General features: G+C 53.0%; 1 protein-coding gene and 1 long non-coding RNA gene across 2 annotated transcripts in view; one reads left to right on the forward strand and one right to left on the reverse strand.

Annotated features, from left to right (window-relative positions):
• Window positions 1-14,008, reverse strand: part of LOC103225076 (uncharacterized) — a 59,746-nt gene extending 45,738 nt beyond the window's left edge. Inside the window, exon 1 of the long non-coding RNA XR_494391.3 lies at window positions 13,361-14,008. This is a non-coding gene — a long non-coding RNA (uncharacterized lncRNA). The remainder of the gene's footprint in view (window positions 1-13,360) is intronic.
• Window positions 14,009-14,180: 172 nt separating this feature from the next.
• On the forward strand, window positions 14,181-17,157 carry POU3F1 (POU class 3 homeobox 1). Its single transcript, XM_007979319.3, has one exon. It carries the CDS (start codon window positions 14,231-14,233, stop codon window positions 15,587-15,589), a length of 1,359 nt encoding a protein of 452 aa, XP_007977510.1. The 5' UTR covers window positions 14,181-14,230; the 3' UTR covers window positions 15,590-17,157.
• The last annotated feature ends 6,837 nt before the right edge of the window (window positions 17,158-23,994 follow it).

Raw genomic sequence — 23,994 nt, forward strand, 5'->3', positions numbered from 1 at the left:
CCATGAGTCCTAGAACCTGAGCTTGTCCTGGCTCCTTGGGTCTGAGTTCCCACCCAGAAAATGTGGCTGCCACCCAGGCTCCTCCAAGACCATGGCCAACTGTGGGCCCACAGTCACTCACCCCAGTGCCTGGAGCCCTGACCTGCGCCCAGCCCCTTGGCTGGACCCTGCCACATGCTAACAGACATCCGCCACTCACACCAGCTGCCCAAATCACCCTAGAATACCAGGCTCCAGGCTGCTCACTGTGCCCTCTATGGCTGCCAGCCACTACCCATGGCTGTCACTTTCAGTCCACCCGAGAACCGCCACATGCTCACACGGAGCCTGCAGCCATATCCATGCCAGCCATGCCCTTGCAGGGCCCAGAAGCCTGGCAGAAAAATCACACAGGCACTTTGACATTAATCAAAGACACTCATAAATAAATATGTGTAAATTGTATGCAAACCAAGGTAGGAATTTACATCTTTCTCTGCTGAGTCAGCATCTCAAGGCACCAGGGAGGCTGCCTGTAGCTCAGGAGGTTTGGGACAAGAACCCTCAGCATCTAGGGGTCCATCGAACAGTCCCAAATTCATCACCTGAAGTTCTAGAACTTCCAAGTTTGAAGAATCAACTACCATTTACTGACTACCTGCTACACACCATGCATTATCCTACATACTGGCTACTACAGGTATGAAATGAGATAGCCTGTAAAGTGCTTAGAAGCACTTACTGCTGGCACCTATAAAGACCTAATATGGGCCGGGCACGGTGGCTCAAGCCTGTAATCCCAGCACTTTGGGAGGCCGAGACAGGTGGATCACAAGGTCAGGAGATTGAGACCATCCTGGCTAACACGGTGAAACCCCGTCTCTACTAAAAAATACAAAAAACTAGCCAGGCGTGGTGGCGGGCGCCTGTAGTCCCAGCTACTCGGGAGGCTGAGGCAGGAGAATGGCGTGAACCCGGGAGGCGGAGCTTGCAGTGAGCTGAGATTGGGCCACTGCACTCCAGCCTGGACGACAGAGCAAGACTCCGTCTCAAAAATAAAAAAAAAAGACCTAATATGGCCAGGCACAGTGGTTCCCAACTGTAATCCCAGCACTTTGGGAGGCTTAGGCGGGCGGATCATGAGGTCAGGAGATTGAGACCATCCTGGCTAACACGGTGAAACCCTGTCTCTACTAAAAATACAAAAAATTAGCTGGGTGTGGTGGCGGGCACCTGTAGTCCCAGCTACTCAGGAGCTGAGGCAGGAGAATGGCGTAAACCCGGGAGGAGGAGCTTGCAGTGAGCCAAGATCACGCCACTGCACTCCAGCCTGGGTGACAGAGCGAGACTGCCTAAAAAAAAAAAAAAAGACCCAATATATGTGAGCTCTGATTAATATCCTCCAATTCAACCCCCACAATAACAATAATCATTAGTAAAACTACCATTAATATTATCAGTAATAATTACTGTCATCGATTGGGTGCTTCCCATGCCACAAGCTCTCCATGAGTAGCAGATAGTGCTGGCACTCCACCCCCATTCCTCCAGGCCCTACCGTTTCAGTGTACTCCAGCCTGACTTCCAAATGCCTGCAGCTGCATCTTTGCCTGAGGGCTTCTTCTGGTCTCCAGGAGGCTGCCCTCCCAAGGCAGGCCCAGAGTGCTGGAGAATTAACCTCCACTCCAACCCCCAGAATGACTGACAGGACAGTACATAAATGGCCTGGCTCCCTCATCTAGCAAGTGGGGTAACTCTCAGAAGTGTGTTCAACACAGGCACCCAGTGATCCTCAGTGGCACAGTTACCCATACTGTAACTCGCAACTTGCTCCAAGGGGCTCCCTCTGTGGGTTTCCTCCCCTCCCAGTCTCACAGGCCCGCTCCTTACCAGCATTTCCTGGAATCACTTTCCTGCATGCGTTCAAATTCTTATCTCAGGATCTGCTTCTGGGGAAACCCAAACATGCATATCTTGTTGAACCCTCATGAGAATCCTAAGAGATAGAAATTCACCCTTAGCAGGATGTCAGACTCCTGACCACGTTCTGCAAGGGCCTGCTAGGTCTGCATCACCTCCCTCTTGGTCTCAGCTCCAGCTGCTCTCTCCTCTGTCACTCGGCTCCAGCAACACCAGCCGCCTTTTGTTCCTTGAACACACAAGGACACCTTGGCACCTCACAGTCTTCCCTGCCAGGACACTCTTTCCATGGCTCTCAGCGTGACCGGCCCTTCTCATCCCCAAGCCTCAACTCCCACATCACATCCTCAGAGAGGGTTTTCTCAACCACTGCATCTAGGCCCCTCCAGCAACTCTCTCATAGCATCCGATACGGTCCCTTCAAAACTCTCAGTACAATCTATAGTCATCTTCTGTGAAATTGTTTACTTCTTTCCTGTCTGATTCTCTTCCCTCCTCTTCTAGAATGTACATTCTCTGAGGACAGTGACTTTGTCTATCTTTTTCATGGCTACATCCGCACTGCTTGGCCCAAAACAGGTGATAAAAAAATATTAGTTGAGGCCAGGCATGAAGGCTCATGCCTGTAATCCCAGCACTTTGGGAGGCCGAGGCAGGTGGATCACCTGAGGTCAGGAATTCCAGACCAGACTGGCCAACATGGTGAAATCCCATCTCTACTAAAAATAAAAATAAAAATAAATTAGCTGGACGTTGTGGTGGGCGCCTGTAATCCCAGCGACTTGGGAGGCTGAGGTAGGAGAATTGTTTGAACCCAGGAGGCAGAGGTTGCAGTGAGCCCAGATCACACCACTGCACTCCAGCCTGGGCACCAGAGCGAGACTCCATCTCAAAAATAAAAAACAAAAATTAGTTGAAATGTAAAGACAAACTATTTGTAGGCTGGTGCGGTGGCTCACGCCTATATTCCCAACACTTTGGGAGGCCCAGGTGAGAAGATCGCTTGAGCCCAGGAGTCTAAGACCAGCCTGGGCAACATAATGAGGTCCTGTCTCTACAAAACATATTTTTTTTAAATAGCTGGGTGTGGTAGCATGCACCTGTATTCCCCAGCTACTCAGGAGGCTCAGGTGGGAGGATTGCTTGAGCCCAGGAGGCCAAGGCAGCAGTGAACTGTGATCATGTCACTTCACTCCAGCCTGGGCAACAGAGCGAGACCCTGACTCAAAACACACACACACACACACACACACACACACATCCACACACACACCTATTTGTATTGTATTCCTGGGTTAAAGTTAAGTATGGCTAAGACAGTTTAAGCAAATTGCCCCGTGGTCACACAGCTGGTAAGAGGCAGCACCTACACTCAGAATCAGGTCTGCCTTGCTCCAAGCCCATGATTTGAACTACTGTGGCACTCTATTTTCATTTTACAGATGGGGAAAACTGAAGCACTGGGAGGAGCCGGAACAGGGACTTGAGCAGTTCTCCAAGCTGTAAAACCAGCACTCCCTTCCCTATACCTCAGTTCCTACCCATGCTCCCCCCAAACCACAGCCTGATACAGAAATCCTCCTGCGGCATTCCTGAGAGCAGCTACTCTGCCTTTACTCAACTCCTCCAGAGTCAGGGAGCTCAGTCTGTGACAAGGTGGTCCTTAGAATGGGGAACCCGAACGCTGCCTCCCTAAAATATCCATGGTTTGATCTGAACTCTGCTCCTTCAGGTCACGAAGACTTTATCTACTCCCTGGGGCCCAGGACAGCCTTGCAGACAAGGGGCAGAAGCTGCAATCTCAATGTCCATCAGTAGATTTTAAATAAATTACAGTGCATCAACACAATGAATACTGCACAGCCATTTCAAAAGGGTAACGTAGATGTATAAAAAAAATAGACACACATCCAAAAACACCGTGAATTTAAAAAAACAAGTTAGAGGCCGGGTGCGGTGTCTCACACCTGTAATCCCAGCACTTTGGGAGGCCAAAGCAGGCGGATTGCCTGAGGTCAGGTGTTCGAGACTAGCCTGGCCAACATGGTAAAATCCCATCTCTACTAAAAATGCAAAAATTAGCCAGGCGTGGTGGCACGCACCTGTAATCCCAGCTACTCGGGAGGCTGAGGCGGGAGAATTGCTTGAACCCGGGAGGCGGAGGTTGCAGTGAGCCAAGATTGCGCCACTACACTCCAGCCTGGGCGGCAGAGCAACACTCCATCTCGACAATAACAACAACAACAAAAAAAACAAGTTACAAAACACTATATGCACTGTGGTTCCATCTTCTGCCAAAAGAATTCATATCTCTATCTATCTATATATCTGTACATAATAGATCCATAGATACTGACACAGATTACTACCTGGATAACCTTGGCAAGTTTGAGTTCAACTCTCTGAGTCTCAGTTTCTTCATTCGTAAAATGGGAATAATAGTTGCAGCTAACCCATAATGTTTTTGTGAGGATGCAATGCGTAAACTCAGGTAGAAGTATTTAGCACAGTACCTGCACATCATAAACCCTCAATTAACCTAAGCTATTAAGTTATTAAGTACTGTGCGTCCACACAAAAAAGGTTCTGGAAAGATATAGCCACCAGGAGTAGTTATGAGGAGTGAGGCAGAGAGGCTGATGGAGGACTTCCATTTTCTATTCTGTATACTACTTTTCTAGTGTTTACAAATGAGCTTGTATTGTTTTTATCATCAGCAAAAAACATAAAGATATTCCTATTTGGTGGAATAAAAGTCACAAAAGCAGAGACCATGTCCTCGGAACATTCACTTCTCAGCTACCTCTTCACGGTTCCACATGGCCCCCTACTCTGGCCTCTGTCCCCATACACATTCCTAGGGATCCATGTCCCTCTGAAGCTGGTCAGGTGCCAGGGTGTCCTGACCAGTGAAAGCAGCTTGCTCTGGACACAACATTGATATTGATAATACTTTTGGTGACTTTCCCTCTCTGGCAAGACGAGCATACCTAGGAACCCTATAACTTCTCCATTCGCGCTGAGCCAGGCCTCTATTCTCCCACCTGCCCCCGAGGAGTTGGGTTTGGACCCAGGTCAAGGTCCTGACATTTGCCCGACACAGTCCTCCTTATTAGACTTAGTCCCATCCCTGCAGCCCACAGAGAGGCTATTATGTCTGGATTCATTGCTGCCCCCGACCTTCACTGCACTTTCCCACTCCTGTCAGCAGCAAATGTATCGACTCTTACCAACCTATATATCTTCATCTTGGTCAAAGATAAAGAACCTTGGAGAGGACAGGGCTCCACCAGGCTCTTGTCCAGGGCACTCTGGGTCCATTACCCAGTGCTTTTGGCTACAGTCAACCAATCAGGTATAAAAAAGACATGCCGTCTTCTCTGAAGCCCACTTCTTCTTCTGAGACTGAAAACCAGTGTCTATAGTATCCATCTTACCCCCATTTTAAAAAAAGAAGGAAATGAGATCACAGGGGCACAACCTGTGGTCATTCAACAGGCATTGTTTATTGGTGCCTACTATAGACCGGAAATTGAGCTGGGTGCTGGGGGACAGAGGTGAAGCAGATCCAGTCCCAGAGCCCCAGAGCTCACAGTCCCATGGGAAAGATAGACACACAAAGAATTAATGACAACACAGGCCTGTAAAGGCTAATGCACGAATGGACTGTGGAGGCAGGACAGAGTCTGTGGCTTAGTCTAGAGCGGAAAACTTCCCAAGGCTGGTGACCCTTGTGCTGGAATTTGAAGGATATAAAGCAGAGACGGGGTGGACGTTCCAAGGAGAGGGAACCATGTGTGCGGAGATAAGGGGTCTCGGAGGGCCACGTGTGTTTGCAGGAACAGAGCTCAGTGTTGCTGGATTCAGAGGGTCAGCAGAGGCAGGATTACCAGGGACTTTGGGCCTGATGATGTACATAACAGGGAGCAATAGAAGTGTTCTCAGGAAAATTAGCCAGGTGTGGTGGCACGCACCTGTAGTCCCAGCTACCTGGGAGGCTGAGGCAGGAGAATACCTTGAACCCGGGAGGCAGAGGTTGCAGTGAGCCAAGATTACACCACTGCACTCCAACCTGGGCAATAGAGCGAGACTCTGTCTCAAAAAAATAAATAAATAAACAAATAAATAAATAGAAGGGTTCTCAGGAGCCAAGTGCCAAGTGACATGTCCAAATTGTATCTTAGTGGGAACACTGTGACCTGACTCAAGTACCTAGATAAGGGATTGGAGGAAGGGAGAATCATCCTAGACTGGTCGCTGGATTTTATAACCTATCAATCTCCCCATACGTTCTTTTGACTTTGGTTTCCCAGAGCCACTGGGGTTGTAGGCTTTGGCCAGTGCTTGAGGTACCCAGAGCAACCAGGTCAATGGGCCAACAATTGAAGGTAAACTGAGGCATTCCACCTAAGATTCCTTTCCTCGGTAGAAAGGAGAACAGGGACATGAGCCCTGCACACACTCTGTGTTCAGCCAACAAACCAAAGCTGAGGCTCAGGGGTGATTTTATCTGCAATGACAAGTCCATCCCCAGGCTCAGACAGGTATTGTTCCAGGCCCAGCAGATGTCCCCAAGTTAAACACATATCCAGGGCTTAAACAGACATTGCCCCCAGGCCAGGAAGATGATGTACCAGGCCCAGACAGATGTTATGCCAGGTTCAAACACATGTCCTGAGCCCAGACAGAAGCTGTCCCAGAGCCAGATAATGTGCTGGGCTCAGCCAGGTGTCCCAGCCTCAAACAGATGTTATCTCTAGCCTAGGCAGATGCTACCCTAAGCTCAGACAGATGTCTGCCACCAGAGATATAGAAAGATACTGAGAGGTCCCTGGCAAAATATAATTCCTAAATCCTCCTTCACCACTTCCACCCTCCACCCCCAAGAAAGCTGAAAAAAGATCAGCAATAAGCCCAGCCAACTTTCCCCAGACCTTCCCACCTTGCAAAAGCCAAGTCGTTGTATCATTCCATTCTTCCCCCTGACTACAGGCTAGTCTACTACATTAGAGGTGTGGGGAGACATACAGTGGGATGATGAACGAGGCACATGTACAGGAATACAGGGCACCTGTGCCATCTGGGGAGTAGTGAACGGTGATGCCCAGGCTAGCCAAGCTGATCCTATATTGGGACAGGGAGGTGGGGTTGGTTAGAGGAAAATGTGGGTTGATGTAAGGACCAGGCCCATTAAATCCCACCTCAAACCTCACACTCTGTGACTAGAGGGGAAGGGAAAGTCCTGACTTCATCCCCGTACACACACGCTCTGCTCAACACCCAGGGAATATGATTACTGGGTCATGTGAAGGTAATTACTACTCCAAAGCTGGGCTGCATTAAGCTAGGGAGAAAGAGAGGAATAAGAAGGCTGATCCAGTGTGAACAGAGAATGGGGAGGTGGTCCTATTTATCAGCTTAATCCTGGCTGGAAGAATAACCTTCCTTCCCCAAGATCCCTCACAGGAGTGTCCAGAAACTGACAGCTTCCTGATAGAGTGGCCACATTACTCTTACCCTACTGGAAGCTAGAGTTATGTGTACTGTGGCTATGCAGAGGTCAGGTTTCAGGAATTGTGGGTGTTGGAGGTTCCTGAGCCATGGGGTGGAGGCAGCCACTACACCTGAGATTGGGGAATAAGAGGTGTTAACAGTGACAGCCTGACCTCCCCATCTGCCCTAAGAGGTCTCCCACTTGGGCTCAGACTGAGTCTCTTCCAGAGAGCTCCCCAAGCCACCAGGCAGCTAGTCATGAATATGTAAATCAACCTTGAGCCACACCCCCCAGCAGGTGCTGGTTGGGACTGCCCTCCTGTTCTACCTTCTTCCCCTAGGGAGCTACCCTGAGGCTGAGGAGGGTGAGATGTGGTCTCCCACCAGAGGGGATGTACTCACACACACAATAACACAGTATCCCAAAAACCCTGTCAAACAGAAGCACTGTCTGACACAATTACAAACCAAGTGTCTGACACTAATACATACCAAGCAAAAGCACCCTAACACAAGCACACAAATGGGCATCTATAAAGTAGAAACATATGAATTCATGCAAGCATGCTAACATAAAGTCACCATATATACAAGCACACCAAGCCACCTACGCACTATTATAAACATCATAACACACATAATCACAAGGGAGCTGCCCCCCCTTCCTCCCATCCCACCCAAACTGCCTACTCCCACCCTTCAATTGGACTACAAAGTCAACCCCAGGCCCAGGAAGGCATCTCACTTTTCTAATGATGGTGACAAGGACTTAAATTATCGTCCACTGCTCCCACCCTATCCTGTGGTGGTGAATTTTGCAGCCATCCGGATAAAAAGTATGTTTAAAAAAAAAAAAGAAAGAAAGAAACTAAAGCCTGGTCCCAGCCTTTCAGAGTGATTAATCCCCGCTAATGATTTACCGATTTGCAGAGAGCGTGTTCTGCATAACCGGATTGTGGGCATTAACACCGGCTCAAAGGCTGACATTCTGCTAAAAATGAAAGTAAATTTCAAGAGGAATTGACCACCCCTAATTTGAATATTCTACTGACACTCTGGGAGGACCCCTACCCACACCCATTGCCTAGGGGCTGAGGCAGAAAAACAAAAATACAAGGAAAGATTCTTCCCCAAGAGATATTTCACCTTCCGTCCTTCCTTCCCTTCACTAAGACCTGAGATTAAATAAGTTAGATCGCTCCTTTCTCTTCTGCCAAAGGCAGCAACGGCCCTGCAGTTACTCCTCTCCTCTGCCTTGGGCTCTAAAGACCACAAGGAGGACAGAAGAACTGGACACCTGGAGGGGCTGAGCTTCGAGGGAAAGAGGTAGGGGCTTTGAGGGCTCAGAAGGGTGAGCTCATCCTATGTGAGGAAACTTTAGGATGGTGGCAAGCACTACGAATCTGTCTAGACGGCAGCCACCCTCACCAAGGTAGTGGATCAATAAGATGACCCTGGCACCCTCCTAAGACTGGGAATTTATGACAGCTAGGACCCTGCCAGACTCTTCCAGTCAAAACCACAGTGCAGCTCAGAATGAGCGGGCAGCAAGCCCCAGTGGGCGTGGTCCCTCCTGACACTCTTTAGCAAGAACTGGTTAGGGGAGTAAGCAGGTTCCACGCCTGCTTACACAGCCTCTTACTCACCCCAGATGGCCGGCCAGGGAGGGAAATCAAGCCACACTTTCCCTTTCCAAGTTTTCTTCAAGCAGTGATCTCACCCCCCATCTTCTCAAGCAGCCAACAGAGACCATATTGCCCAATTTTTAGATGAGGACACAGAGGGTTAGGAGGCTGACACTGGCCCAAATTGAGGCCTGAGTCAGGGCCAAGATGAAACCCAGGACCCTTGACTGCCAAGTCAGACCACTCTGAAAAGGCAAGATCCAGGGCATAAGGAGACTGCCAGGAGGGAAAGGAAGTGGCTCGCGGGTGCTGCACCGGTCCAGCCAGCCTCAAAATCTCAAAGTCCCTGCATGCAGGAGGCATCCTGAGATACACAGCCCATCCAGCAGCACTTCCCATGGGCCCCATCTCTCCTCTTTGTATCTTCTCAGCATTCCTGACTTGTGAGGAATCCAGGTGGAGCATCCTGGAGCCTGTCTTCCCCTAGCATTGAAAAGGCCTGAGGTCTGAAACTGCATCTGCTCTCAGCCCATCCTGGACTCCTAACCAACTGACCAACTCGCAGAAGACAGCTCAGGGGCTCAGAGACCAATGGGGGAAAGCTGCCAGACCCAGCTGCCTCTAGGAGACGCTGAGCAAGGCTCTTCCTCTTTCTCCTTCCCAAAGCTGTGCTCGGCGTGCCATTGTCAGGCCCCGGTCATCTGGGATGTGTGTCTGGAATACTGCCCTGTGTATGTGGCCGCCAGGGTGCTGATGGCGACTGACTCGTGAGTATAGTTGTATTCTAGGGCCCACGTCTGTAACCCAGGGCTTTGCAGAAAGAGTATAAGGAGCTGGAGCTTGTGTAGCCTGTCCTTCATCCCTGCAGAGCCTCCCTCCCACTCCCAGCCCCCCACAGCCCCCGGCCCCAGAGACCCCCCACAGCGAGGGCCCCATCTGCTGGAGGCTCGGTGACCTGTGTCAAATGAGCAGGCGCTCGGTCACACTCCACAGCCTGGAGGAGGCCGCTGTGCTCTGGGAAAGCCCAAGCAGCTCCTGCCTGGGGGCGGGCTGGGCAGAGGCCCCGCTGGGGAGGGAGGCCCAGGAGCCTCTGAAACTGGCGGCGGCCTGGCTGGGAGCTGCCCTCCACAGACAAGGAGAGTGGGAAAAAATATGAAAAGAAAAGCCTTCCCTGTTTCCTTGGACCTAGCGCTGCAACCAAACCATGTGGACCAAACTCTGGGTTGGATGCAGCCCCTTCCTCTGCTTTCTGATCCCCTGAGTGGACCTGCTATTTCTTACAGGGTAGGGGTAGATATATCTGTATGTCTCTGTGATGTGTGGGGTGAGCCTCTTTGTGCATCTGGGTGAGAGGGTGTGCATGGCTGGCTCCACGTGCTCATGTGTGTGAGTATGACGGTGTGCCCCTGTGTGTGACTTGGCACACCAGCTGAGAGTTTCCACGTTTGTGGCCCCAAGAGCCTGTAGGTTTCAGGTATCTCTGTGTCAGCAAAGCAGTGCCTACTTGAGCCTATTTCAGCCTATGTGCGGGTTCTGTGTATCTCCCCATTTAGACACATGCCTGTATTTACCACTGGGTGTTGCTTTGTGTGACTACAAATATTCAGCCTAATGGTGCAAGTCTGTGTGTTCCTACTGTAAATCTGTACATTCGGTCCTGCGCTAAATTGCATGGTTGTATCTGTGTGTGTGTGCGTGCGCACACCTGTTCTCATGCCCAAACCACTCTGTGTCTGCATGCGCCAGGTGGGTGTCTGACCTCTCTGTGTACACCCTGCCTACATGTTGTGGGTCTGAGGATGAGTTCTCACCAGGGCCTGAGAAGGTGGTGCTCCAGGACAAAGGGGTTGCTCAGCTGCAGATGTTTCTACCAGTGGCCATGTCTCAGCCCTAGTGTCCCACACAGAATCTTGAGAGCGATGTCAAGACTTCCTGGGGGAAACTTAACTCAAACACAAGAAAATTCTGACTCAAGACCAAACCCATATTCTTGTGGAAGGACTAAAATTTCCAAAGCAGAGAAAGGAATTATATCTTTCCTACTTCAAACTTCTTCCCACCCCAGGCCAGCATCTAACATTTAAAGGGCACCTAAATTGCATGCCTTATTTCATCTGTGGAGCCTCAGAGCAATCCTGAAAAGCAGGCATTATTGTTCTCACTGTAAGATGCACAAACTCAGGATCCAAGAGGCAATGTGGCTCACACAAAGTCACAGGGCTGCTAAAGGGCGTGGTGGGATTGGGACTTTGATTTGCTGGGTGACAAGCTGATAACCTAGAAGCCTGGCTACTGCTCTACTGCTGATGCCTCTCAATTCAGCACAGACCTGGGAAGATGGTTTCAGGAGCCCCAGCAGGCCCTGGCCTATGCTTGAGAACTACCAGAAACAGGGCTGTGGGCTCTCTTTGCTGTGCCAGCCAAAGTTGCTGCCTCCATAGGCCTCCATCCCATGGTAATGGGAAGAATGATGAGTGGAAACTCACAGGTCCTGTGCCCTTGGACAAATCTTGGGTCCCTCATCTAGGCAATGAAGATAATAATCTCAGTGCTTTTTCACAGGGCTGAGAGGTACAGGTAAAACGATACATGTAAAAGTACTTGTTAAAACACCATGCCTGTGTGTATATCTATGTAACAAACCTGCACATTCTGTTCATGTACCCCAGAACTTAAAGTATAATTAAAAAAACAAAAAACAAAAAAAGAACACCTTGCCTGTTGGTCATTGTTCTTCTAGCCTCAGTGGAAATCGAAACACCTGCCCACTGTCCAGACTTCCTCCAACAGGAACTAAGACAGATTCACAGAATCACAGACCATGAGAGTGAGAAGTGCCAGAGAGGTCGACTAGTCCAAACCTCTGCAATCCCATGCTACAGGTGGAGAAACTGAGATTTAGTTAGGGAGGGAGAATGCCTTGCCCCTCACGGAACAGCAACAATGGAAACGACCAGAGTAAACATCTATCTGAGAGCTTTACGCTCCCTTTGTCTCACACTACTATCTGGCCTACCTTAGTGAGAGAGGTGGGCCGCCTATAGTACTGTTATTCCCAACATACAGGAAGGAAAACCAAGAGCGAGGCAGGCTGGACCAGAGTTACTCCTGCCCAGGGAGATGATGGCAGCTCCAGGTTGAAAGCCCAAGCTTCAATATCACACAGGCCTGGTTAGCGCTGGCACAAGCAGAAACTTCACTGAGGGATTACCAGCCTTCCCCCTACCTCCTGGGCCTGAGAAAGGTGAAAGACCTGGGCTGCCTCAAGGTGACCATTCCCTAGGCCAGAGTTCAGGAAAGCCCAGTATCTCTAGCCGGGTTCAAACACAGAGCTCCATGGCAGCTCTTTCAGCTAGGATGGGACCACGGAGCCTGCTCAGGGCAGTGGCCAATGGCCGGACAAGGGCCCTGCTCTGTCCCACTCCTTCCCTGGCTGGTCCTAGGGCATTCAGGGCCCACATGATCAAAGTCTGTGCCCAGGGTGACCCCTGTCACTGTCAACTCTGCCCCAGAACCCTGGATCATTCCAATGGCAGCTACCACCTGAGCCCCCAGCACCTTTTTTCACACTAAGGCTTTAGTCCACAGACCTGACTTGCCCAGTGGGGCCTTAGATGGGCCCCCAGCTCAGTTCTGTGATCTGGGACCCCAGGGCCCTGTAAGCTATATATCCACTTGAGGCAAGATCCAGGAGAGAAAAGAGGGAGGACTAAGAGCTGAAGACTCCCTGGGACCCAAGCCTCACTGTGGGGAAGAGGAGAGAACACAGTTCAGTCCTCTCAGCCTGGTCGGGTAAGAAGGCACAGAGGAACTGCAGTGAGGTCCAACTCCACTCAGGATCCTTCAGGGAGTCATCAAGGGCTGGGGCGTGAGGAGGTAACTGAATTCCACTGCCCACCTTTCCAACAAGGCCTCCTCAATCTCAATTCCTTTTTCAGCAGCTCCAGGCAAGTCCGGGCAAACTCCAGCCCGGGGCTCTTCGCAAGGCTGGACAGCTCCCGGCCTGCACGCCGGATTTCTGGAGTGCCCGCAGTCCTTCCCTGAACCCATCCTTCTCCTCTCCTCTCCCGGGGCGTGATCCCACCACGACCACAGCCGATGAGCCGTTCAAGCTGGGAGAAGGATCGAGAAGGCTGCAGCGGCGAAGGTCAGATACCCCTAGGCCCAACGTCCACCCCCTGCTAGCGCCTTTGCCAGCAGCGTTTTCCCCGGAGCCACAGTCTCCACTTCCAGATCCTCTCCTTCTGGAACCCCGGAGCGCGGCCGGGTACCAGGGGCTCGCATAGGACTGTAGAACCGCTGCCGCCCGCCGTCCCTGCCCCAGCTGCCCGCGCGGTACTCACCTGGGCCGCAGTGCCCGGGAGAAGAGGTGCCCGCGCGAGGCGTGAAGCCCGAGTCTGTCCGACTCCGCCCGCGCTGGATGAGCTCTCAGGGCAGCGGAGGTCGGCGGAGTTGTGACGCTGGGACTAGAGGGAGGAGAAGGAAAGCCGAGACGGGCCGGGCAGACGCGCCGAGGAGCGCCCAGTGCACGGGGCAGCCGCGGGAGGCAAGGCGGGCGCGGTGAGCAGTCACGCCGGAACCGAGCCGCGAATCCGCGCCGCCTCGCGCTCGCAGCCGCCAGGACCCGCGGGAATCCTGGTCCGCCGGCAGCGGTACTGCGGAGGGAGGGGCGCGGGGCTGAGCCGCTTCTCGGAGCCCGAGCGCCTCCCGGAGCCCGCAATTCCTGCTGCCCGGGCGGGATGCGGGCGAGAATTCAGCTCGCGTGGAATGTGGGACCGGCCGGGCTCGGAGTCTCCAGCGCTGGGGGAAAGCGGGGCCCACACAGCCAGGACGAGAGGGGGTGCGGTCCGAGGTCCACCCCCGCGCCACTCCCCACGTGGCGGCCGCGCCCCCGGGGCGTGAGTGTGTACGCGGACTGTAGGGGGGCCGTGAATGAAGCCCCAGCGGCCAATCAGCACGGCCGGCGCGCGGGACCCCGGGAGCGACGCCCAATGGAGAGCTCTGGGCGGCCGGGCAGGGCGGCGGGCGGGCGCTGGGGGCGGGGGCCGGGCCGGGGAGGCGGGAGGCGGCTCCGCGGGCAGCCAATGGGCGGCGGGCGGGGTGGGGCTCCGGAGCGCCGAGCGGGTCGGGTCTTTAAGCCGGCGGAGCGAGGCGGCGGGGCCCGCAGACGGAGCGGAGCGGCGGCGGCGGCGCGGCGCAGGGCGCGGGGCGGCATGGCCACCACCGCGCAGTACCTGCCGCGGGGCCCCGGTGGCGGAGCCGGGGGCACCGGGCCGCTCATGCACCCGGACGCCGCGGCGGCAGCGGCGGCGGCTGCGGCCGCCGAGCGACTGCACGCAGGGGCCGCGTACCGCGAAGTGCAGAAGCTGATGCACCACGAGTGGCTGGGCGCGGGCGCGGGCCACCCCGTGGGCCTAGCGCACCCCCAGTGGCTACCCACGGGAGGAGGCGGCGGCGGCGGCGACTGGGCCGGGGGCCCGCACCTAGAACACGGCAAGGCGGGCGGCGGCGGCACCGGCCGAGCCGACGACGGCGGCGGTGGCGGAGGTTTCCACGCGCGCCTGGTGCACCAGGGGGCGGCCCACGCGGGCGCGGCATGGGCGCAGGGCAGCACGGCGCACCACTTGGGCCCGGCTATGTCGCCGTCGCCCGGGGCCGGCGGGGGCCACCAGCCCCAGCCGCTCGGGCTGTACGCGCAGGCGGCCTACCCGGGGGGCGGCGGCGGCGGCCTGGCCGGGATGCTGGCGGCGGGCGGTGGCGGCGCTGGGCCGGGCCTGCACCACGCGCTGCACGAGGACGGCCACGAGGCGCAGCTGGAGCCGTCGCCGCCGCCGCATCTGGGCGCCCACGGACACGCACACGGACATGCACACGCGGGCGGCCTGCACGCGGCGGCGGCGCACCTGCACCCGGGCGCGGGCGGCGGCGGCTCATCGGTGGGCGAGCACTCGGACGAGGATGCTCCCAGCTCGGACGACCTGGAGCAGTTCGCCAAGCAGTTCAAGCAGCGGCGCATCAAGCTGGGCTTCACGCAGGCCGACGTGGGGCTGGCGCTGGGCACGCTCTACGGTAACGTGTTCTCGCAGACCACCATCTGCCGCTTCGAGGCCCTGCAGCTGAGCTTCAAGAACATGTGCAAGCTCAAGCCGCTGCTCAACAAGTGGCTGGAGGAGACCGACTCGTCCAGCGGCAGCCCCACCAACCTGGACAAGATCGCGGCGCAGGGCCGCAAGCGCAAGAAGCGCACGTCCATCGAGGTGGGGGTCAAAGGCGCGCTCGAGAGCCACTTTCTCAAGTGCCCCAAGCCCTCGGCGCACGAGATCACAGGCTTGGCAGACAGCCTGCAGCTGGAGAAGGAGGTGGTGCGCGTCTGGTTCTGCAACCGGCGGCAGAAGGAGAAGCGCATGACCCCTGCGGCCGGCGCGGGCCACCCGCCCATGGACGATGTATACGCGCCTGGGGAGCTAGGGCCCGGCGGGGGCGGCGCATCGCCACCCTCCGCGCCCCCGCCGCCCCCGCCGGCGGCGTTGCACCACCACCACCACCACACACTGCCCGGCTCCGTGCAGTGACCCCGCGGGCCGGGCCCCCGCCGGCGCGCTGCAGGGCGCGGGCGCGCAGCCCGCCCGCGCGGCCTGGACTCTTTTTGTTCGGTTGCTTTGGATTTTACAAAAAAAAAAAAAAAAAAAAAGCCCAGAAACTTTCGAACAAAACCAAACACCCGGACGACCCTCTCCGGTGAGCGGCGAAGACGGCCCGGTAGGCTGCGTAGCCCGAGCCCCGGGAGAGAGGAGCGAAGATCCGGAACTCGCCAACTCACCCCGGGCATCCTGCCCGCCGCCTGCTCTCTGCCCCCATCCCCTCGACGACCCCCGCCCCTGCCCCCCGGGCTGTTCGGGGCCGGATCCCGGCAGCGGCCTCCCCAAAGCGACAGGTAACGCGGTGCGGGGTTAGGGATTCCCCGGGAGAGAGGACCAAGCGAGGAGAGTTCTCCATCCCCTCTCCCCGCGTGGACTCCTGAGCCTGCGGGTCCAGGGTGGGGGGCTGTCACTTTATTCGCTACACACCTCTTCTTTCCTATAAGGATGCGCCCCACCCCCTTGTCCCCTTTCTCCGGGCTTGGTTTTTTTACGGTTTTTATTTATTCGTGGAGCCTCTTGGCTCCTGGGGTCCTTCTAACTCCGCCCGCGCCCTTAATTTAAATCGCTGTATACTGTATTTATCGGGGCCCCGGAGGGGAGGTCGCGAGAGCCGCGTCTGTGTATAAAAGCAGGAAATAGCCAAAGCTTTAATCTAGCCTAATTTATTTTTCCCCTTATCTTTCCCTACCCTCCCCCACAAAAAAAAAGCAAAAAAAAAAAAAAAAAAAACTAACAAAAAAAATTTCGAGTGTTCATTTTTCGTTTCGTTTCATCCGAGCCCCAGCTTGGTTCCCGGCCACGCCGGAGGGGTCTGCGCTCCCACATACCCAGATGGGAAGGGGCTTCTGCCCTGCTGCAGACCGACCGCCGCACAGCGGGGCCCCTGCTCCCCGCGGGGCCCTGCCCTCCTGGCCACACCAAACGAAACTTGGAAAAGTTAGAGAGATTTTTTTTAACCAGCTGTAGAAATAAGCCGTTCCCTGAGAACCCTCCGCCTGATTCCCTGCAGCTTCCCTCTGCTCCCTTTCCAGCCCGCCGGGATTGCGGGATGCCAGGGGAGGCCGGGAGAGAAATTCCCCAAGTTTGGGGTGAGGTGGGAACCATGTAAATATGTGAGATATGTACACACTGGCGGGGAGAAGAAACATTTTGTGCTTGGTTTTTATTTTTAGTTTTCCGGGTTACCCGTCCTTCCTACCCTAAAGGGTTTTGTATACTGACTAATCCGAAAAAGATATTTTAATATGATTTCCGAATTTCTGACCCATCTCTATTTATTTTCTGGATGTGTTTGGAGCTTCCCCCTTCTCCATTTCTTCTTCTGTTTGTTAAGGTTTGAATTTAAATTTTGTTATTTTATTTTTATTATTTTTTGAAACAATGTTTTGGTGCATTCTCTTTGTATCTTTATTGCAAAAAAAAAATAATGTAGACTGGGAAGTTCCCTTTATATTTATGTTATAGTAAATATTTTATTACTCACATAAACATGTACCCCAGGGCTGTGTCCTGTCCTCTTTACTGCTAGGGCTGGGTGGGTTTTGGGGTGAAGCGATGGGATCCCCTGCTTCACCTCCCTAAAGTTCTGATCTCACTAAGAGATCTTGGAGGAAGATGACCTTGCAGACCTTCCAGATGGATATCAGGACATGGGCAACAGTTGGGCCCCTGCCTCAGGTGCATCAGTTTAGGGAAGATGAAGCTGCCTCGGGTCCCCCTGCCATAGACAGACTCTCCTAGACCAAACCAGGGCCTGGGACAGTGAGCGAAAGACACCACATGGAATTCGGATGAGCCATCGCCCATGCATAACTCGACTGCTCTTCTCCGCCAAGAAAGAAGCCCGCCTCGGCCTGGGTCACCAGCCTAGAATCGATAATTCCCCACCTGACACCTCAACCCACAACTTTCATTTCACTTTGCACTCTATGTGAGGGGTCTGAGCCAATTTTACCATTCCCAGTCCTAGGGCACCTGCAAGCCTAGTCAGGCCCCACCATCCTACTCCAGCAGGCTCTCCACCCAATCACCCCTGGATACACTGTGAGTTCTAACAGCTTAGACAGAGGTGGGTTTCATGGTCCTATGTGAGCTGGGTCAGCCTAGGGAGGGAGCCCTGCCAATTTGCTTGGACAAAGCCAGTCCTACATCTCTGCAAACAAACCACTGCCCCAGCTTCTCTTGGGAAGAAGCGGAGGCATGGGCAACTGTGCCACCAGAAAGACCTGATATCTCCTCTCCAAGGGTGGGTACCCAAGACCCTCACCACCACCACCACCACCACCACTGCAGGGAGTGATGGGAAGGAGAGCACAGACCTTCTCAGATGCTGTCTTCTGGAGTGAGTCAGGGTATCTGGGGGTAGATCTGGTTCCCAGTGCAGAGCCACAGACTACCTGGGTTCCAGTCAAGATCTTATTTTCTCCTTTAAAGCAACCCTTCTTAAAAATACTGATAAAAGAGCTCTTCCTGCTTCCTCCGTAGAGGCAGTTCTTTTCTCCCCTCAGGAGAAGCCACATGCAGTTTTTCTCACTCTTTGTGAAGTCAAAGCTTGAAGGCACAATCTCTTAGCTGGGGAGAAAGTTGACCCCAGTGAGGGGGTGTGGGGGGCCCCTCCTGCCAGGGAAGCGGCCTAAGTCCAGGCCTGTGAGAGGCCTGGGCTCCAGCTGACAGCGTCAGGGATGTCCAGAGAGGTGTCCCCAGGGCCCCAAGTTGGTGCTCCCTGGTGGAGCAGGGGCCTCGGGATGGCTGTGCCATGCTGAGAGTTCTGGTGACTTTCTTCGCTCAGCCCTCACTCTTGGGCGAATTGTCTCTGCAAGTATAAAGGCTGCCTTGGTTTCCAGAGGCCGAGCCCCTCACTCCCTGCTCCTTTTTTCTTTCCCTCCTCAGTCCAGCCAGGTGAGCAAATAGCCCTGTAATTGGCACCTGTGTCTCAGCTGTTCCCCACACTGGTGGGCCAGGTAGCCTTCCCTCCCATGTTTCCTAAAGAGGAAGATGGGAACGTTCGGGCCAGCTGGGCAGTGGCACAGCCAGGAGCCACTGACCACCCTGCCTCAGCCTCTCATTTCCTACTCCACCAAGTACAAAACTTTGAAGACGCCACACACTCCTCCCTGCTCCCTCATTTCTCCATTCCTGGATTTGTCCCAGCCTCAAGGTTCTGAAATGGAAGGAAATGAAGCTGAGAGCTCCCGCCGCCCGCGCGGCCCAGAGCCTCAGCAGGTTTTGAGGTTGGAAAGGGCCACCGGGAAGATGAGGCCTTTCACCGGCCTCTGCCTGCAGCTGACACCAATTGATTGATTGATTTCCTAATTGTCTGCTTAATCCTCTACAAGAGGGTGGGTTTATTATTTAAGCAAGTCAACTCAAAAACAGCAAAACAAAGCAGGCTCCCAAGAACCAGCAGCAGCTGAGGAGTAGAACAAAAAAAAATGGAAAAAAAAAAAAAAAAAAAACAAAAAAGTGGAAAAAGGGATGGAAGAAAATCTTTTACTTTGCAAGGATTTGGCTTAATGAGACACCAGCGTGGGATAGCTACCCGGTGATCAACCCCTCGGTCGCAGAAGGCCCCTAGATGGTAGGAATCTCAGTACTTCACAGGAAAGAGAAATATTTTTCCCTGGATAGAATAGAGTTAGGACAAGCACAGCCAACTGTGGGCTTGATGCAGTCTCTGTCCAAGGGTATGTGTATCTACCTGCTTATGCCTGAGAGCCTCAGACTTCCTTTTGTTCAAGAGAGGTATGTGTCCCTAGCATCGACCTCCAAGGAAGTTCAAGCTTTCCCTAGCATATTGGGAATTTTCTGATCCCATCTCCCTCTGCATCTCACTTGAACAAAATTATTGTTTATGTTGATGTGACCACAGATTCTGGTAGTTAGAACTCTCTCCCCATGTGAACCTCTGCAAGTTGGTGTAAGAATTTGTGTGTATGCTGTTGTGTGTGCAAAGCCACAGCCAATCCCAGAGGTAGGAGAGGGAAATGGAAACCCAGGCCATACTGCTAACGCTTTGAGCTAGAAGAACTTTTGTAGAATGGAGGTTGGCCAATACCAAAGGGAAGGAAAATGGTCATCTTAGTCACCTGTGGTCATCAAGGCAAACCCAGAAGGTAGTCTGCCCTGAGGCATGAGGACATTATATTCTCCCTCACCTACTGCCCAGAAGGTTGCACTAGTTTATATGTTGCCTGCCTTAGGTCCTATGCAATCATCCCTTCACCCTAGGACTTGACTTGATGTCCATAGGACTAACTGATCCCCAGTCACAGCTGCCCACTTAGGGCTGTTTAGAACTCAGCCTCCCCAGGAGAGGATGGAGTGAGAGGAGATTGGTTATCTGGTCTAGTTGCTCTCCTAAGCTCAACCGAGATGATCTACCCAGGGCCTCTGGCTCGGAGACTGAGACCAGAGGTAGCTGGAGGAGCCATCCGTTTTGTCCCTGCCTGTCATATTTGAAGGTTTTGGAGTTGAGCCTTTCAGGGTGTTTGGCCATTCAGGGCTCCCCTTGCTGCCTCTTGAGGCCTCCGTGTGGGAGGACTGCCCTCTATTGGTTCCTGAACTGGGACCTGGCAGCAGTTACCAGAGCCACCTTGAAGCTAAGCATCCCCTCAAAAAGTCAGCTTCAAGTGGGCTCTTCGAGGAGGACTGCCAGTTAGAGCAGAGGCAACTTTAGCCTCCAAAAGAAGCAAGCCTGCCTCTCTCTCTCTCTCTCTCTCTCTCTCTCTCTGTGTGTGTGTGTGTCTCTCTCTCACACACACACACACACACATGCTTATCCATGACCCTTCCCTCTCATCTTCCACCCCGCCCATTCACACAACCACTCTCAGAAACCCACGATCATATACACCTCCTCTCTCCACTCATCCCCATCCCCATCACTCCTTCCCTCAGCCAGTTAAAACCCTGATCCAGACTCTCACCACCTTGCTCACTCACACGCATGCTAAGGCACCCATGGTCACACCCACACCACAGTTTGGGCGGTCTAAGACCAGCTTTCTGGTCTTTGGCACTGAGCTCTTGAGAGTCACTGAGTACCTGGCACATGTAATATTTGATTAAGCACACACAGCCATCCTTTGCAACATTTGACCTGGTCCCCTTTCTCTCAGGATTTCCAAGTACTTGCCCCTAAACTGCTTTCCAAACACATTCCTGTCCATCATTGTCCCAGCTCCTCCCAGATCTCTTCCTGCTCCTTTCAGATAATTAAAGTTAGGCTGTGTGTTTGTATGTATGTGTGATCTTATTTTTTAAACACACACCCCCACACATACATATGCGTGTATATATACAAACACACACAGCAATTAGATCTATCCATTCCTGCCGTAGTCCTTCTTGTGCAGTAAAACCTCAGCTATGCATATGCCCCCACATTGCTATGCAATGAACCCAGCATCACCTAGTCACGGGCTCCTGATGTCACACACACACACACACACACACATACACGCACAGTGGCACATTCACATGGTTACACTGGCCTTTCTCCAAGGGCATGACCCACCTCCCACTACCCACCCCGTTCCTGGGCATCTGAGCAGGCTCTCCTCAGACGACCTAAGGACCAGGAGAGCTTTGCTCCAATCTCTCCCCCCAACACACACACGCCAGTGGACATGTCTCCCGCTGAGCCTGACCAGGGTGGGTCTGGGTATTATTAGGCTGCAGAGACAGCACGGAGGCATATGGTCTCGTACACAAGAAATAATGTTCATGTTAAATCAGACCTCATGCATAATGCATGGTGCCTGATCTCACATTATTTTGGGTGTTCGTCAAAATCAGTGTTCTTTCTTATGAGGGCTCCTGAAAAGAAGTGAAAAGGCATTTGCTAATTACACCCACAGCCTGGACCCAGAGAGCTGGGAGTGCCCCCGGGAGCCTTGCTCTGGCCCCACTTCACCCACCAGTGAGTCCCATCTCTCTGCCCCACTCTGTCTTCCCACTTGGAAGGAGGGGCTGCCTGGGGTTTGTGGCAGGCGTAAGGCCCCGTGTTATTTTTATTTCTTTTCTCTCGGCTCTCTGTCCCTGGAGGGTTCTGGGGAATAGCAGTGGCTCTGTCGCTCTCACACCCGATTCATTTGCCGTTTTATGAACTCCCCGTTGATTCATCGCCTCCCTAAGTCAATGATTCACTCCTGATGGCTTTTCAGAAATCCTTCTTCAAAGGCTCCAGATTATTCAGCTCTGAGCAAGAGCAAGAGCTGGAGCAGACCTGGACCCTGCGTTGCCACTGCTCCTGTGGCCTGCAATGGGATATTGTCCCCATCCTTGGGCCTTCCCTGGAGCTGGGCTGGCCTGGGGAGGAGGGAGTGCTCCATCCACACAGAAGCTGGTAAAGCTGACCCAAGCAGCTCATGGACAGACCTAGTCCACGGTCAGGCACCCTCCAGCCTCTGTAGGTCACCTGCCTTCTTCCCTTGTCATCACAGTCCCTCCAGAAACTATCCACGCCTCCGAGGAGGTAAAGAGCAGAATGGTGAAAGACAGGGGCTTTGGGACCAGACACCTGGGCACAAATCCTGTCTCCACCTCTTAGTTTTAGGCCAACTACTTACATTTCTGTGGCCCCGTTTCTTGGTATGGTAACAAAGGCAGTTCCCTGATCATAGAGTTGTTTTGAGATTTAAGTGGGATAATATGCATATAGAGTTTATATAAGTGATGAATAAATGAAAGTTGTTTTTTTGTTTTGTTTTGTTTTGTTTTTTGGGGGACGAAGTCTCTCTCTGTGGCCCAGGCTGGAGTGCAGTGGAGCAATCTTGGCTCACTGCAACCTCCACCTCCCAGGTTCATGCCATTCTCCTGCCTCAGCCTCCCGTGTAGCTGGGATTACAGGTGCCTGCCACCACACCCGGCTAATTTTTGTATTTTTTAGTACAAAATTACAGTGCTGGCCAGGCTGGTCTCCAACTCCTGACCTCAGATGATCCACCCACCTTGGCATCCCAAAGTGCTGGGATTACAGGTGTGAGCCACCACACCCAGCCTGAGAGCCATTTTATTGTGAGGCCTGAACAGGGCATTGTGCAGAAACAAGTGAACAGGGAAGAAAACCATAAGGTAATGAACTTTTACCATGGACCCCACTCTGTCCAAGGCATTCTGAGATACTTTCCCATCACTCCTTTGTGTTTTATTTTCACTACTTCACATTAATTATTTGTATTTTATAGATGAGGAAAGTGGTGCCCAGAGTGACTTGTCCAAGGCAGCAAGATTTGTTAATGACAGAAGTTGGGATAAAGCCCATTTTCTCTGACTCCCAGAGCCCACTCATGCCCTGGATATGGACCTGGGACATGGACTCCCAGGTCCATGGCACCCCCTGCTGGGGCAAACAGTGTGTTCAGTGCTTGGGTATTTGCCCAAGGAAGGGGAGGTTCCAGGACTCAGGACTGGGCCAGGGAGAGAAGCTGGGGACCAAGGGTGATGGGATTCATTGGCTAGAAGCTGCTCCTCTCTCCACTACCCCACTATCAGGGTGGGTTTTGAAAACACAGGGACTCGTTTTATCTATCTCTGTGCTCAACATAGGGCTCTTATCTTTCTCTGTGCTCAACGTAAATCTCATGAGGCTCAAGGAAGTTGTGTAACTTGCCTGAGATCATCAAGACCGTCAGGAAGCCCTTCTGATTGATCCACTCCAAGCCGCCACGTACTGAACAGTTACATGTAGCGCCTAAGAACGTGGGCCCTGGCAGCTGCCCAGACATTCGTCCTGGCTGCAGCACCTGTTACCCATGAGACTTTTGGCAAGCTACTTAAGCCCTCCAAACTTCAGTTTCCTCATCGGTAAATGAAGTAATAATAGTGCCTTCTTTGTAGAATTGCTGTGAGGAGTAGATGAGAGATTATATATGTAAACACTTAGAAGACAGCCTGGCACATTGCAAGTGCACATTAAATGTTGGCTATAAAAATAATTTTTTATGTACAATATATATTATTATGTTATTGCTGAGCTTAAGCAGTGCAGAAAAATAATGCCTAGTGCTTCCTCGGCCTAGAATTATTTCTCTTCATTCTCAAAACCACTCTGGAAAGAAAAGCTCAAGACCCCCATCCCCAGCCTACAGGTAAGGAAACTGAGGCCCAAGTATATTGAGGGCCTTACCTGAGATAACCCAGAAAATTAGCAACAGATATAGTCTCTCAACCTATTCTCTACTTCTGCCACTTTGTAGCATCCCCATGACCTCAGTCATGTGCACTGGTCCCTTTCTATGGACTAAGGTTCTGTCCTGGGTTCTGGGGAGATAGCACCCAGAGGGTCAGGGAAGGCCTCATACAGGGTGGTACCATTAAGCTGGGTCATAAAGAAT

Source organism: Chlorocebus sabaeus, chromosome 20 (assembly GCF_047675955.1).
Source record: "Chlorocebus sabaeus isolate Y175 chromosome 20, mChlSab1.0.hap1, whole genome shotgun sequence".
NCBI classification, from domain to species: Eukaryota; Metazoa; Chordata; class Mammalia; order Primates; family Cercopithecidae; genus Chlorocebus; species Chlorocebus sabaeus.

Bases quoted from the DNA above. Each gene is read 5' to 3' on its own strand.
- POU3F1 (XM_007979319.3), top strand. From the start codon at position 14,231: ATGGCCACCACCGCGCAGTACCTGCCGCGGGGCCCCGGTGGCGGAGCC.